Source organism: Megascapheus bottae, chromosome 16 (assembly GCF_031878675.1).
Source record: "Megascapheus bottae isolate mThoBot1 chromosome 16, mThoBot2.hap1, whole genome shotgun sequence".
In the NCBI taxonomy this organism is placed as follows: domain Eukaryota; kingdom Metazoa; phylum Chordata; class Mammalia; order Rodentia; family Geomyidae; genus Megascapheus; species Megascapheus bottae.
The window spans coordinates 26126777-26142910 of NC_143524.1; the positions used below are offsets into that span (position 1 = coordinate 26126777).

Genomic DNA, 16134 nt, shown 5'->3' on the forward strand with positions numbered 1-16134 from the left:
GGGGCTTGGGAAACCGGAGCGTGCAACCCTAGAAGGGAAAAAGGACGGGAAGAGCTCGCGCCGCGGCGGGGAGCGAGCGAGCCAGTCTGGGTGTTTGTGTGAGACCCGGACGAGGGGGGTGGTGGTGGTGGTAGTGGTGGTGCTGGGCCGACCGGCCGGCATGGCTGAAGGCTACACACCGCAACCTTGAAGAACGACTGTGGTTTACAGGCAGGCCGTGGGGGCAGAGGGAAGCAGGGTGCGATGGCAGAACGCGGCCCGGGCTGCTGCGCGGGGCCGGGCTGGTTGTCCTGAGCCTCGGGGAGGAACGGGTGCTTGCCTTCTGCGCTTCCATGGAGCAGCGGGAAGGGCGAAACTCCGGAGCGCCGCGTCCCTGCGCTCTCCCGGCTGCGGCGGCGGCGGACTGTTGACGGGAGCAGCTCCAGCCCCTTCCACCCAGCGTCTACGCGCGGAGAAAGCCCCCGCCCGGGCGGCCCGCAGGCCGGCTGCCCCAGGCCGGGGGTGGGGGTTGCGGCCGATCCGGAGACACAGTTGCTGCCGCGGTGGGGAGAGGCCGGCGCGGGAAGGCGGCCGCAGCAATGCCGGGCCCTCTGGGGCCGCTCTGCTTCTTTGCCTTGGGGCTGCTCGGCTCGGCCGGGCCCAGCGGCGCCGCGCCGCCTCACTGCGCTGCGCCCTGCAGCTGCGACGGCGACCGTCGGGTGGATTGCTCCGGGAAGGGCTTGACGGCCGTGCCCGAGGGGCTCAGCGCCTTCACCCAAGCGCTGTGAGTACCGGGAGGACTGGGCTGGGGTGGGGGCAGGGGGGTGGGGGTAGGGGGGTGGGCGACGGAGACAGTGGTTCCCCCCCTTCCCAACACACACATACACACACCCCTACCCTGGTGATCTGGGGTCGGGATACGGGGATCAGCTGTGTCGAGGGGTGATTGACACCCTCTCCCAAACTTTCCCTGTCCCGCCAGGTGCTTCCTCTTCCTCAGACTTTTTTTTTGGGGGGGGGGCGCAATCGTGTGTGTCAGGGGAGAGAGGGATCTGGAGCCGCGTGTCCCTTAGCCTCCAGGCGAACCCGTCCACACGACCTGCCTTCTCCCGCAGGTCCTCCGGGGGGAGGGGGGGAGGGTTACTGGGGAAAACTTTGTCCCCCTGGGCGAGGAGAACTTGGATCGCTGGGAGCACCTAGAACCCCCTCGGGGTCGTCCTAGGCTGGGGAGCCGGGGGGGGGGGACTGAGGGAGGGGAAAAGGAGAGGGGGAGAAGAAACCACCTGTAGCCCTGGGACACCCGCCTTTCAGTCTTGGCCTCCACCTGGCCATGCAGCCTGGAACCTTGATCCAGAACCTCTGTGGAATCGCTTCCATAAGTCCAGGGTTGTGGAGCCACAGAAAAACCAGAGGGGGAAAGGAAGGAAGGGGTGTGGGGGTGGGGAGAGGGGCTGGTGGGGTGGGATTGCTGGCTTCTCTTGGTGAAAATACTCCTTTGAGTGCTGGGCCGGGTGTAAGGAGTATTGGAACAGGAAGCTTTGCAACGCCTGTGCCCGGCGCTCTCAGCCAGGTGGGCAGCTGTTATGTGCCATACCTGAACCAGCAGAACACTTCCTTTGGGTTGACTGAGGTGGGGGAAAGTCTGTCACACGGTTCTTCTCAGAGACCTGAGAGGTTTAAACATTCCCTCGCCTCCCCCCCACCCCCCCTGCCATCTGAAAATAGTTATTGGAGGAGGTGTTGGCATCTATAAAGAAAGAATAGTGTAAATGGAGTGCCCGGAATGCTGGGCGCCCTCCTTCTTCCTCCTTGTGCTGTGGGGCTGGGGGGATGATTCAATCAGGAATGGCGAAAGAGTTGTTTGAATGAGGAAGGGGGTCTGGGGAGGCCTCCTTGGATAAAGGGAGTTTCCTTTTACCTAATGCTACGGAAAGAGACCTCTTAGTTTTAAGAGGAGTAGCAGACCCGTGCGGAAACTCCTTGTAGGCAGGTGGGACGCTTGGCTGTTATCTCCAGATGGATGGTGGCAGACTGATCTCAGATTGGGGTTAATGAACGTTGAGACCTGTTGTTGTTCTGGAACGTGTTTTATTTTATTATTCTACCTAGGGCCATCTTCCCCCACCCCCCCAACCCCACATTTTGTGCGGAAGTCATGCATTTGAGGTCATTTTCCTTCAGATATTTAACTTTTCACCAAAAGAAGCCAACTTTACAGTGCAGAGCATACTATTCACAAAGGTACAATGCAGGAAGGAGTGGGGGAAGATTGAGGAAAAGAAGGCCTGGATAGAAGTAGGGTAATTTTCCTTTTTCCTAAATCCTTTAGAAACTTTTTTTTTTTTTTTTTTTTAAGGAATTCAGGCTTTACTTGAATCTCGGAGGAGGTTATCTATATAATAGAGAATCATGGTTCTACTATTTAGGCCGGTTGTAAAGACCTTCTTCAGCAGATTCCTCAAAGTTAAATGAGTAGAGTTGTCCTGTAAGGAAAAAAGGCCTGTTTTACATTAGTACCTAAAAGCAGGAAGAAATGTCACATTTTCATGGGAGACCATGCCCCTCTATGGAGAGCAACAGGCATCCTGAAGACAGACCTCCCTGGAGGCACTGAAATGCTTAGCCTCAGAAAGAAAATTCCTGTTCGTCAGTAATAGTGCTTTCACCAATGATACTGCTTTTCACCATCTGTGTGTGTGTGTGTATACTTGTGTCTGTGCATATTCTACGTGGGAGTTTTTAGGACAGATTGTCAATCTCAAGAGATTGTCAAATACAATATTCTCAGCATTTAGCTTTTTGTCCATCTTTTGAAAAGACTCCTAAAGTAAGAGACTTGCTTCTTCCAGTGTTGGCACTTGTCAGTCAAAACTATTTTCAAGACTATTATCTAAGTCTGGGGACCAGGCCCAGGTCCTGCATAATTGCTGGACCTATAAGGGTTACGTCACTTCTTGTCATAATTCACACAGAGGCAGGTTCAGGGAAGTGATCTGAATAAAATTAGAATTTTCAAGTGTGCCATATCCAGACACTACAAGGTTATCCCCAGGTGAGTGGTAATAAGGTCAGTCTTCGTCACTTGCCTTTCAATACTGAGGGGAGAAAGTAATGAAGTCACATGTTGGGTAAGGGACTGCATAATATCTGTCCTTTTGTCATGGAGCACATGATTTTTTTTTTATCCTATGCTGTACCCAGCACATAATTTTAAGATTACAGAGGCCATTTCTATGGCTTCTTAAAAAAGTGGTAGGTCATAGATACATAAGGCCATATAATATGATACTAAATGAAAGGACCTCCAGGACATAGAAACAAAAGCCATATAATGAGTGATTGTTGTCCTTAATGTACTATGATATCTCTCATCTCTTTTGCTGTCCTTGGTTATCTCATATTGTTACAGTATTTCACCTGGTTATCTTATTTATTGTTTATATGCGTATTTGGTTATTTGAAATTGGATAGGAAAGGGAGGAAAACAAGATGAGGGGCGGGGATGGGGGTGGGAAATGGAGACTAAGACATGAGAAAGGGTATCAATGTTTGTGAAGTAATGCACCTTCTATCTGGTGAATATAATGTAACCTTTTCTATTAATTGCAATAAAAATATATGGGAAAAAAGTGGTAGGTCAGAGCCTCAATCCCAATCTTTTCCTCACCATTGAGTAATTGAGGGGCCTTGGGCAAGTCATTCTACTTTTTATTTGGTGTGTGAGAGTTTCATTTTCTGAAAAATAAAGCAATTGGATTGCCTAGATTATCTCTGAGGGTACTTCATGCTTGTAGAAATTCTTTGCTTTTGTAATCTTTATACAGTGTTTAGAATGACAAAGTGACACTAATGATCGAATCTGCTCATGAAAAGATGCTAATAACCTGGGACATTTTCCCTGAGCTTTTGCTCACCGCCAGTGCTCTACCACTTGAGCTACAGTGCCACTTCTGGCTCTTTCTGTATATGTGGCACTGGAATTGAACCCAGGGCTTCATGTATGCTAGGCAAGCACTCTACCACTAAGCCACATTCCCAGCCCAGAATATTCTTTTAGTTGAAGTCACAGAAGCCTATTGATTACCACTCACTTAGAGGAGCTCTTCTTTGTGTTTAGAAGTGTGTGTTAGGAAATTTGCCATGGAGACTTGTTGCAGAATGCATGAGTAGCTGAAGCACATTGCTAGGGTAGAAAAGCCTTACTTGTTTCCTGTGGGTATGGCTTAACACTTGGAAAATAAAATCCTTCTGTTTCAGTAATTTGGATACCGTACAAAAAGTTACTCAATGTCCTCGCTTCCACATAATTAGTCATAATAGCTCAAACCTTCACTGTTTGTATCCTGTACAGGAGCAGGTTATCAAGCTTTTCCTATGGAATTAATCGTACCTGAAGGGCTTTGAAATGTTTTTAAATAATTCGTTGCTCTTTTCTTCTTTTGCAAGCACCATTTCAAATTCCTCCCCAATGTCTTTTTTTTTTTTCTTTTCTTTTTATACCTGAGAGGAAAGAGCATTTCCCCAGAAAAAGTATGGGGAGCTGGGTTCCAGATCTGTCAATAATTCACAGGGGTAACATTTAGAGTAAGCCACATGCCTCTCCCTTCAGGGCTTTAGCTTCCTCAACTGTAAAACTAAGACAGCTGCTCTCACTGACCAGAGTTTTCTATTTAATTTGTTTTTATTTATTTCTTTTCATTTATATATTTTACAGTGAGCCCAGGGCTTGAGGGTCTTGTGCATGCCAGTCAAGCATTCTCATGCATGGAGAACTATATTCTCGGCCAGCTGTCCAGTTCTGCCAGAATGTTCCATTGAATGGGGAACTCTTGTCTCAAAAAGCAAGAATGTCCTGCATATACTGCAATATTTAGGATTTGAACCAGTAATCCATTTGTTCTGTGTTCCTTTAGGCTTGTAGTAGCCAATGATATTTTATAATTTCCCATTGAACTAGGTGCTGTGACTGTCACAGTATCACAGGTATTTAATGTTTGAGCACTTGGCTCTTCACATTAGAATTGTAAGGTAACGTGTGACAACTTAATCTCTGAGGAAAGATCAAAGATGTATTAGTAGGTGGATCCAGGCAAGTTTGGGCATTTTCTTGGACTCTGTCTCTGTCATTCTGTCACTCAGGTTCTTATTTTAGTCATCTTTAAATAGGAGAAAGTATTGATGGCTTGTAAGTTTGGATTATAATTTGTCTTCTCCTTGGTTGTTCCTTTTCTATTATGCACATTTTTCTTGTAAGCAACACACATTTAACTAGATGATTACTAATGTCTCTTCATTGTGCATTTCTGTGAATCTTTGCAGAATAGCATGTTAAATTATAAAAGTTATTTAGTGATTCGCTAAAATAGACTGTTCTTATTTTTTGTGCATATAAAAATATAAATATCTGGCCGGGAGTTTGGCCTAGTGGTTAAAGTGCTTGCCTAGCATGCATGAAGACCCTGGTTCGAATCCTTGGTACCACATACATAGAAAAAAGCCGGAAGTGGTACTGAGGCTCAAGTGGTAGAGCTCTAGCCTTGAGAAAGTCCAAGGACAGTGCTCAGGCCCTGAGCTCAAGCCCAGGACTGGCAAAAAAAAAAAAAAAAAATATATATATATATATATATATATATATAAATATCCATTAAAGCACAGTGACTGTTGCATACTTGCATTAAAAGTTCAACTCTGCCAAATGTGCTTAAAGAAATGTAACAAATTCAATGTAGAGTACATTTGTTTGCTTGTTTTTGTTTTTTATTTTTTCAAGGCAAGTTCTCCCTATGTAGCCAACACTGGCCAGCTTCTGACTCCCCATCCTCCTACCTCTTCTACCTGAGTGATGGGATTCCAGTCAAGTACCACCCCCCGCAATGGGGCAGTCTCATGACAGCTGTATTCTTTCCATTTGTAAAAAAGTGGAGCATAGTGGCTCACACCTGTAATCCTAGCTACTCAGGAGGCTGAGATCTTAGGATCAAGGTTCAAAGCCTGGGCACAAAAGGACCAATTAACCTTTAGAAAAGAGGTGAAATGGTGCTTGGCTCAAGGGTAGGGCAGTAGCATTGATCTGAAGAGCTCAGGGACGATGCCCAGGCTGAGTTCAAGCCCCATGACCCACTCCTCCTACCCCCCCCAAAAAAAAGTAAACCTCAAGATTTTTTGGTTGAGAAATATGTCATCTAGCCTGATCTTTAAATGACTTGTAGCCAATTTTTTAGCAAAGTCAAAGTTTTCTATGGATGTGTGTAAGTGCGCATGTGTGTGCATGCATGTTTAGAGCTTCATTGAACAATTTTTAAAATGCTCTAATTTTAAGTCTTGTCAGTGAGGAAGGAACATTTAAGGCACCTAGCAAATTAGTACACTTACACAATGTCTAATCCATCTGCTTTCTTGACTTTCTTTTGTGCTTTTTGAGCATCTAGTAGTCAAAGTATATGCCAACTGTCAGTTGTATTGTTTAAAACTGGGAAAGTTTAAAAATTGAGTTCTGAAATCAGTCTTACTATGGTGATAGATCATGAAGTTATAGTTGACATCAACTCAATGACTTCTCCAATTTGTGAAGTGTTTAACAATATAGTCCCCAGAGCACTTTGAAAATAACATAGTGTATATGAATAGTATCATACTCTACATTCACCCACACATAGATAAATATTTGTTATTAAACTTTGAATATAGCTGGGCTGTTTTTAGCTAGATGAAGTATCTAGTGTCTAAAGTATTCTGATGCCATATCCAGCCACTTAAAACTCCCAAGTGTTTGGGTTGCTTATATTTAGTCTCTAAGATTGCTTTTGTACCCTGACATATTTTAATCATTAAAAAAAAAGTCCTTCCCCATGTCAGTATTTGGCATAATCTATTATTTAGATGTAAGTGGCTAAAGTTTGGGGAATATCCTTGTTAATTGTCTAAATCCAAGAAATGAGCAATCTAGTTTTTAAAAAATTTTTCGTAACTTTCTGTCCTGGAAAGTCTTAAGGGAAAACATTGAAGCATGCTCTTGTGGGTAACATGTTGTCCCATAGAACATAAGAATGTCCTTGCAAGGAAATGTAAACTATAGATATTTTGGGAGGCAGCTGGGTATGTGTTTAGATCCCAGCCTAGACTCTTGTCTGCTAGTGAGAAAACACATGAGGAAAGGGTTTCTTTAATAGACTACAAGGCATTTACTGACTTGTTGTCCTTCATATTTAGCATGTGCTTAAGTGCTTGAAGTGAAGATAGGTGAAAGTCTTACAAGCCCTTATGCTAGTTGTCTTTTCTATTCATTTCTTTTCCTCCTCCTCTTCCTCCTCTCCTTCCTCCTCCTCCTCCTCCTTTCTTGTTGGTACTGGGACTTGAACTCAAGACCTCACACTTTTACTTGACTTTTACACTCAAGGCTGGTGCTGTCATTTGAACTCTATCTCCATTTCCATTTGCTGATTAATTGGAGATACAAATTTTATGTTCTTTTCCTGCTCTGACTATCTTTAAATGATGGTCTCATATTTTAACCTTCTGAGTAGCTAAAATGATAGATATCAGCCATCTGAATCCAACTTCTTTCCTGTTCTTTCCTTCTTTTCTTTCTCACTTTGTTTCTTTTGACAAAATCTTGCTATGTAGCTTCAGATGGCTTAAACTTCATGATGGCCTGCTTTAGCCTCCTGTGAACTGTGTTATTTTTTTTTATAGCAGGAGAATGTTGCATTATTAAAAAATTGAGTTTAAAAAATAAAATTGAACATTGGGAGAATAGAAATACATGTTTTTGAATTTGAATCAGATTATTGAACTCACTAGCCCAGAAAATCTCAGGTTATATTTCCCCCATTCTCTTTGTATTTTTAACATTAAAATTGAGAAAGTTTTCCTTCTCATCACAGTGACATGAATTTGACAGGGAGTTGACTCCTTTACCTTGGAGATGTTCTAGGTCTAGCTGAGGAATGTGCCTGGTACTGCTTCAGGTCTCTCCACTCCCTTTAGGTTTGGTTTTGGGTTCCCTTGTGGATCTCTAGCCATCCTCAGTGGAGTAATTTGGTGGACATGTTGACATCCAGACTCCCTAAAGAGCTTGATGAGAGCTGTTTTCCATGTGAAGGGAAATAAATTGGAACATTCCTGTGGTCTTCATGATTCTGGTTTTAAAGGTGTAGAATGGAAGGTGTGTTTCTAAGCTGGCATTCTCTGAAACCCTAGTGATTACCCTATGACGTTGATTAACTTCTGGGTTTTCCCCCATGTGCCTAAGGGATATGCTTTCTGTGTGGAAAGCCCTTGTAGAAACTATATCATGCATGAAGGGTATGGGCCACAAAATGCTTTTAGGAGACTGAAGACCTATGTGATGTCCAATCTAGACTGCCACTGTATGCAAAAGCTGAGAGCCTTCTTACAGGAGAAATTTCCAGAGAATGAGAAAGCTTTGTCTCTGGACTAACTAGATCCTCAAGTCTGTTAGTGTTTATTCATTAGTAGGGCTCTCTGAACAAATAATGCTCCTTCAGGTTTCTGAGCATACTTAAAGACTGCTTCTAGGATGTGTTTATTTGAAATCCCTTTGTACACTACTTAAGGATAATACAAATACAAATACAAACCATCTGTATGCTTTTCAGCTTTCTGTTTTAGGTACAAAATTAATCCGTTGTTTGTGTTTTCTAAATGCTATAATTGTCATTTTGGGTTTTATTTAATTGCTCTTACTGTGTGTAAATTGAAATCTTCACAGATCTGTCATTTAATTTCCTTTCCATTCCTAAGGAAGACTTATTAGAAGAATTTCATATTTAAAGTATTTTCGAATTGGGGCCAGGAGTTTGGCCATGAAAACTGGCAAAAAAAAACCCATAACAAAATATTTTTGAATCATGTTTGAATCATGAGCTTAACTAACCCATATTTAGCAGTTTAGCATAATTCTAGTTTCCCTCCTCTTTCTACTATTTCTGTTAGTTCAGATCCTTTGAATCTTTCTATTTTCTTACAGAGAAAAAATATTCTTTTTGGCCTTCAGTTCTGTAAGGTTATTTTCAAACGATGATTTTATTATTATTTTGTTTGTTTGTTGTTTTTTGAGGGTCCCAGGACTTGGAAGTCAGGGCCTGAACACTGTCCTTGGACTTCCTCCAGGCTAGAGCTACACCATGTGAGCTACTGCACCATTTTCAGCTTTTTATCTGTACATATAGTACCAAAGAATCAAACCGGGCTCTTCATGCATGCTAGGCAAGCACTCTTACCACTAGGCCAAACTCTCGGCTATTTTTTTATTTTTATTTTATTTTTTTTGCCAATCTTGGGCTTGAGCTCAGGGCCTGAGCCCTGTCCTTGGATTTTCTCAAGGCTAAAGCTCTACTACTTGAGCCTCAGCACCACTTCCAGCTTTTTTTTTCTATGCATGTGGTACCGAGAAATCAAACCAGGCTCTTCGTGCATGCTAGGCAAGCACTCAACCACTAGGCCAAACTCCCAGCCCCCCCGGCTGTTATTTTTAATGCCATTATTTACTTCTTGGTCTTATAGATACATTTTTGATCAGATTTTAAAACATTATTATTATTATTATTACTACACATGTGGCACAAAGAATCGGGACTCCTTAAACTCAGGAAGGTGTTCTAGAGCTTAGGCAGGTCACTTAGCCACTCCAAGTTTCAGGTGTTCCTCCTGAAAAAACAGGGACATCCGAGATCATCCTAGGAACTTTGTTCTGACCAGCCTCTTGACACAGTCAGGGCTGAGTCTGTTGTCATTTGTTTAAGGAATATCTAAGAATTTCTGATATTGAATCCAAATAGTGGCTCTTTGAAGGTATGTCAGGGTGAACCTCTGTTTGAGTCCTTATCAGCTATTAATAATGATAAAAGACCATTCAACCGGGAGGTGTTTCATTTAGAAATCCATCATGATTACGCTAGATGAACAATACTGCATATGGTTTTAGAAAGATACCACCTTTCAGTTAGTACCACTCAGCTTCCTACTGGCAATGCTTCATGGCTGTGCTTTCCTGAGAAGGTTGGGCAAGTGACAAGATATTGTCCTACTAGGTGACACAATAGTTCTCAGAGCAATCAGCCTGTAACCTTGCTCAGTACAGCCAGACTTCTGTTAAACAGTGCTAACTAACTTTGTTGATTCTGATTCCCCTTAGGAATGCTTTCCTTCTTTCCAACTTGGAGATAGGTAAGATGTCCCCAAGATTGACAGTGTAGACACATTTACATTTCTTCATGTCACTTTTTTTTCTACAGTGATTCAGATTATGAGAACTTTTCTCCTAAGTATTTTGAAAGTAGTATTTTACTAGTTTCTGAGTCCATCTATGTTTATTTACATTGTGTACTAATGCTCATGTTCTATGGATAAAAACAATTTCTTAAAAAGTTATTTTTTATCACCTGTATCCTTTCTTTAAAATCTGTCATATTTCTAAAATGTTTTGACATTCTTACTTTTTATTTGGTGTTGGGGTGAGCCTTGTGTATGTCATAAATTTGGAAAAAACGAAGACCATTTGGGGTGGGGGTGTGTGGATTTTGTTTCAGACCTGATTTGAAAATGACTTGTAAAGCAGCAGCTCACAGTGGCAGTAGTGCCTTCAACCTATGTCAATTGGCTGAATGATTCAAATACACTTGTGTATTGTGTACCTTGCATCTCTCTTAAAAGAAAAAAAATGTTTGAGATGTTTTTCCCATTACCATCTTGACATCTGCCTGGTTTCGCATGAATAGCATAGCCCAGTCCCTCAGCAGGGATACTACTCTGGCCTTGCTTTCAATAGCCATGTCACTGACAAAGAAAACATATGGAATATTTCATTCCTATCCTTTACAAACAGAGTCTGGGCTGTGAGGCCAGGCAGCAAAAGGCTTCATACTTCATGGTAGGCTGGCAGATTTGTGCACCAACCATATGCTTTGCTGCTGGTATCAGTCTGCTTTCCAAAGTCCTTTTACTTTCTCAGGAAAGGAAATTCTGGTTTGGATGAGTCAGTTTCCAAAGTCGGTTTGTCTTCCGTTTTATGTCGTCTGCTTTCTAGGTTGACGTTTCCTACTTAATCACGTTTCTTCAAAGGGAATTTACATGTGTGCATGTATATGTGTGTGCACACGTGCACTCATGCACATCGAGGAGCACATGTACGCGCAAGTATGTACACATGGGTGAATGTGTGTGTGCTTGTGTTTATGTATTCATGTGCGGGCATTCAGGTGCTGATCTTCCAGATCTGGTATGCAGTGTATATGGGGAATGCAGATGCTTGATTCCCAGAAGAACATGCCTCAAGGACTTGTCTGCCTTTATGTTTATCTTCTTGTCAGTCTACAGCAAGAGATCAATTCATCATGCTCAAGCTAGCCTAACACTGCTGTTGGCCTTTCCAGCTGTCTTTTGCATAGTACGGGGCTTCTACTAGAATTAAAGGCTTTGCATTGTGCCATCAATCTATAGTGTGGAGCTTTGTAGCAGGTATCACTGGAGATGAGCAAGAACATGGTAAAGAGGGGTAAGTTACTTTCTGTCTTTTTCAAGTCTTATTCTGTGTTAAAGAATTTCCTCATGGCATCACCCCAACTGGTGGTGTCATACAAGAGAGAAAGAGGGTTGGGGTGGGGAGAGTAGATTCATGACTTTTTAAGGAAAGTCATCTCTTATTGATTTAATCCCAGATAGAACCATTTATTTAAATATTTAATATACAAATATATATTATATGCATTAATATTCAAGCCCATTCTAATGGTTTTTGGTGTAATAACATGCTAATAGAAATGTATTGCCTTTATGTAACAATGAGATCCCTCCCTTTGTAGCTAAAGTAAAGTAATTAAAGGAATTATTGCCTTTTATACTTTCACATACAAGTAGATCTTGATGATAATATTTTTCTTTAAATTTTGGATTCTGGGTTGGAGGTATGGCTCAGGTGGTTTAGTACCCATCTAACAAGTCTAAGGCTTTGAATTCAAATTCCAGTACTGCCAAAAGAAGAAATTTGTTGACTCTTGGCCAGCTAAATTTCTTTTTCTTTTTATTTTTATTTTATGGTCCATTACAGGTGAAACCTCTTGAAGTCCTCCCTTCTTTAAAAATCTTTTTCCTTATTTTTATATAAATGATGAAACGTGGGATGTCCCATTTTCCTTTACTTGACTCCTAACTATGAATTCATGGGCACAATTCAAAAATTTCTCTACTTCTTAAAGTTCATCCTAATTTTTAGTGTACAGTTCTCTGGTCTTAGATATATGTACAGTCAAAGGAGACCACCAACATCATTGTCAAAATTTAGAATATTTTTATTATCTGTATTTCTTTCTGTACTTTGATTGTTCACTCATCTGACCACCCCCAGCTTCATACAACCACTGAACTGAGCCTCACATTTTGCATAGATTTGCCTTTACCAGAAGCCCTATGTAAATGGAATGGAACAGAATGTCATCTTTTGTGGTTGGCCTTTTTATGTACTTCATTGCATCTGAGATTCTGCCATAGTGTTACATATGTCAACAGTTAATATCCACTTTCATTGTGTGGATATATTGTGCATTACCTACTTTGTGAACATTATCTTTCTTTTGGTTTAGAGCAATTCCAAATAAAGCCATTGTAAATATTCACATAGTTTTTATATAAGAACAAGATTTTTATTTTGCTTGTACCAGTGCCTGGATATTGAGTCATGTGGTTAAGTATAAGTTTATAAGAAAGGGTTGGTCTCAATTTTAATGTCTTAGAACTGCAGTGAAGTTTATTATCACCAATTACCTGCAGACTCAATATATTGTTAACAGCACATCTAGTATTAACAGAACCTATTAAAATTGATATTGTTGCAATGCCTGCACTTTTGGAAGAGTAGAATTATTAGCTTCCTTTTTGATTCCCAGTTGTTACAGTGATACCATTTAGTTTCTACTGTGATGTCATGTGACACATTTTGTATACAGTGAAAAATCTTTTGAATTATTAGGGTGTATATGTATGTCTAGAAAATTGGATTCAAAACACAGGGATTTGTTGAGGAATAGCTGAATCTACTTTGTGTCTGAAGCTTGCCTCCCATGTGCTGACTATAATTTCCATAATAACTATTCTGTATCTGTGGCATGTTCCCATTTTATAGCTGAGAAAACTGAGATTTGACAGGATTAAGTAATTTGCTCGAACATCCCACAGTTAGTGGGTGGTAATTTGTCTGGAAGTTTAAGTACTCTGTAGTTTTAGGTTTCTTCATCCCTTTATATGGTTTGTTTACATGTTTGACAGTTGACCAGAAAATAAAAAGAAGGTATAAACAAAAATGTTTGGATATTACAGGAAAAGAAAAATCAGAACTAAAAATAAACTTCAAAGTATCCACACATCTACATATATGTGTTATATGGGAGGCCCCCTCTTGATTTACAGGAATTAATATTAACAAATCTGTGTGCTATGTGTAAAATGAAGTTGTCTTTATTTATGGAGCTTTGCTTTTTTTTTTTTTTGTAGATTAATCTCCTTGCTTCCCCCTTTACCTTCTAGTTCTGGTTTTGGTTAATAATTATTTAAGGCCCTTCACACGTGTGTGTGTGTGTGTGTGTGTGTGTGTGTGTGTGTGTATGTGTGTATGTGTATGTGTGTGTATGTAAAGGAATTAGAGGTATATATGATTAAAGTATGTTTAATGCATGTATGAAAATTACATCAAACCCATTATTTTTATAACCAATCTGTACTAATTAAAAATTTGAAGGAAAAGGACCTCTAGGATATTGAAACAAAAGCCATATAACGAATGACTGTTGTCCTTAATGTACTATATTATCTCTCATCTCCTTTGCTGTCCCTTGGGTATCTCATATTGTTACAGTATCTCACTTTGTTATCTGATATATTGAATTTATTTGTATTTGGTTATTTGAAATTTGATAGGGAAGGGGAGAAAACCAAGATAGGGGTGGGGGTGTGGGGGGAGGGTAATGGGTACCAAGACATGTGAAAGGGTATCAATGTATGTGAATTAATGCACCTTCTATCTGGCAAATATCATGTAACCCTTTTATTAATTACAATAAAAATATTTAAAAAAATTTGAAGGAAAAACAGGAGATTAAAACTAAATAACTTATAAGACTTGTTAACTGAACCACAACCAATGAAAAGCCTTCACATTATCGAATAGTGCTTTATTCTGTCAAGAGCTTATCAGTCATATGTTTTTAGTTTGTATCTTTTCCCCCCTTCTTTTTTGCAATTCATTTTTGTGCTGTGTGAGGATCAGATCTCTTTGTGGGTTTGCTTTTCTATTTCTTGAGCTATTTTCTGAATGTGCTCCTTTAAAGCAAAACCTTGAAGATTAAAAAGCCAAGTGTGCAGTTTGATGGTTTCCATATAGCTGCCTCTTTTCACTCACTGGTATTTCCTGCCTCTCCTGTTGAAGATGTTTTTATAGGGAAGTCAGCATAAAAGTGAATCACTCAGGAGCCTTTTTCCCCCTAAGGCATTTCATTTAGTCAACTTGCTATTAATTTAGTTGGTACTCTTTAGTTGACTTGAACACTGTGTTTGTTGATAGTGTGAGCTGATGTTTATTAAGCTGTTAATATTTTACAGACTTCATGAGTCCCTATTTGGATCTGCGCACATTTTTTCCCCTTCAGCAGCAGAGGTATTCATGACTGAGTCTGTGGCCACAATTTCAATAGCCGGCTCCATTCAGGACAGTCACTGACTTGGTGATTGGGAAGGTTGATCTTCTGGAAGCTTTTGCTTTTTTCCTTTCACTTGGGGTTTTCTCATTTTCATGAATTTCCTTATTGTTTATCTTGCCTTTCAGAAAAATCACCATCATCTTGTTATTAACCTAGATGTTACTAATAATGCTATTCAGTGCTAGGCATTAAGTGAATCCTTTACATGTGGTATCTATTAATTTTCCTAATAGTCTTTTCATGTACATGCTGTTATTCTCCTTATTCTTGAGATGGAGAAACTGTATGGTGGAAGGAGAAAACTATTAGCATAAGTAAGAAGTGAGGTTTTATGCAGAGGGTGTTGGGGGTTTAAAAGCAGTTATTTAGTAGAGAGAGTTGTACAACTGTTTGCTTCAGTGCTCTTCCTATGAGTAGGTGTTCATGTATGTTGCCTGTCTTGGTAGGCACTATTCATCTTATAGATGGAGAGTTTGTTTTGGAGAGCTTAGGTCTGTTTGGTCTTGTGCCTAAAGTGCACTCCTGTCTTCTTAGAGTGTAGATTAGGAAAGGATCTTACGATTTATCTTCTGCAGTGGACCTGAAACTCCCCTGTGTGCTATCAGCCACAGTGGCTTAGTCATTCCATGGAGAAAAAACATGTAGTCTGTTTGTTCCTAGGGCATATTTTTATATGTACAAGTGTGGAGACAGTATTATTATTTCTTATTTGCTAAATCTAATTACATAAATTGTAACACCAAATTTTGTTGATTTAAATCTTCTCTCCCTTCTCAGTGTATTTTGTTAAAAGTCAGTAGAAAATAGTTCATTCGGCCTCTAGTTGAAGGCCTCTTGTTTAGTAAATATCTGTACCAAGGTGAACAACTCAGTGGTTATACAAGATGCTACCACTGTGAAAAGGAAATCACTGTATGTTTGAACTTCTATTGAGTTTTTTTTAATTGAAAGATTTTATAAACACTTTTTTTTTCTGTTCAGTTTTAAGTTATGTCAGGTAATGAGAACAATAACAAACATGATCACTTTAGATTCCAGAGAAGTCTTCGTGTTGACTATGTCTCTTAAATATAACAGGGAAACTGAGTGTTTGAAGAAAGACCTACAACCTTGTGTGACTGTAGAGTCAAAGTCTCAGTCTGAATTTTTCTTGTTTCCTTCCTTCCTTCCTTCCTTCCTTCCTTCCTTCCTTCCTTCCTTCCTTCCTTTCTTTCTTCCTTTCCTTCTGTGCCGATTCTGGTCCTCTTGAACTCTGGGCTTTAGCATTGTCCTGGAGCTGAGCTGTTTTGTTTAAAGCTGGGTGGCTCTACCATTTGAACCACAGCCCCTCTTCTGACTTTTTGGTGATTAATAAGAGATATGTCTTACAGACTTTCCTGCATGGGTGACTTTGAACTGCTCTCCACAGATCTTAGCTCCTCCTAGGATTATAGGTGTAAGCCACCGG

General features: G+C 40.7%; 1 protein-coding gene across 1 annotated transcript in view; it reads left to right on the top strand.

The window, feature by feature from the left end:
* Positions 1-203: 203 nt before the first annotated feature.
* Lgr4 (leucine rich repeat containing G protein-coupled receptor 4) overlaps positions 204-16134 on the top strand; it is a 99933-nt gene continuing 84002 nt past the window's right edge. The window contains exon 1 of the mRNA XM_090347978.1: positions 204-763. Coding sequence (XP_090204104.1) covers positions 579-763 — 185 coding nt within the window. The 5' untranslated portion in view covers positions 204-578. The remainder of the gene's footprint in view (positions 764-16134) is intronic.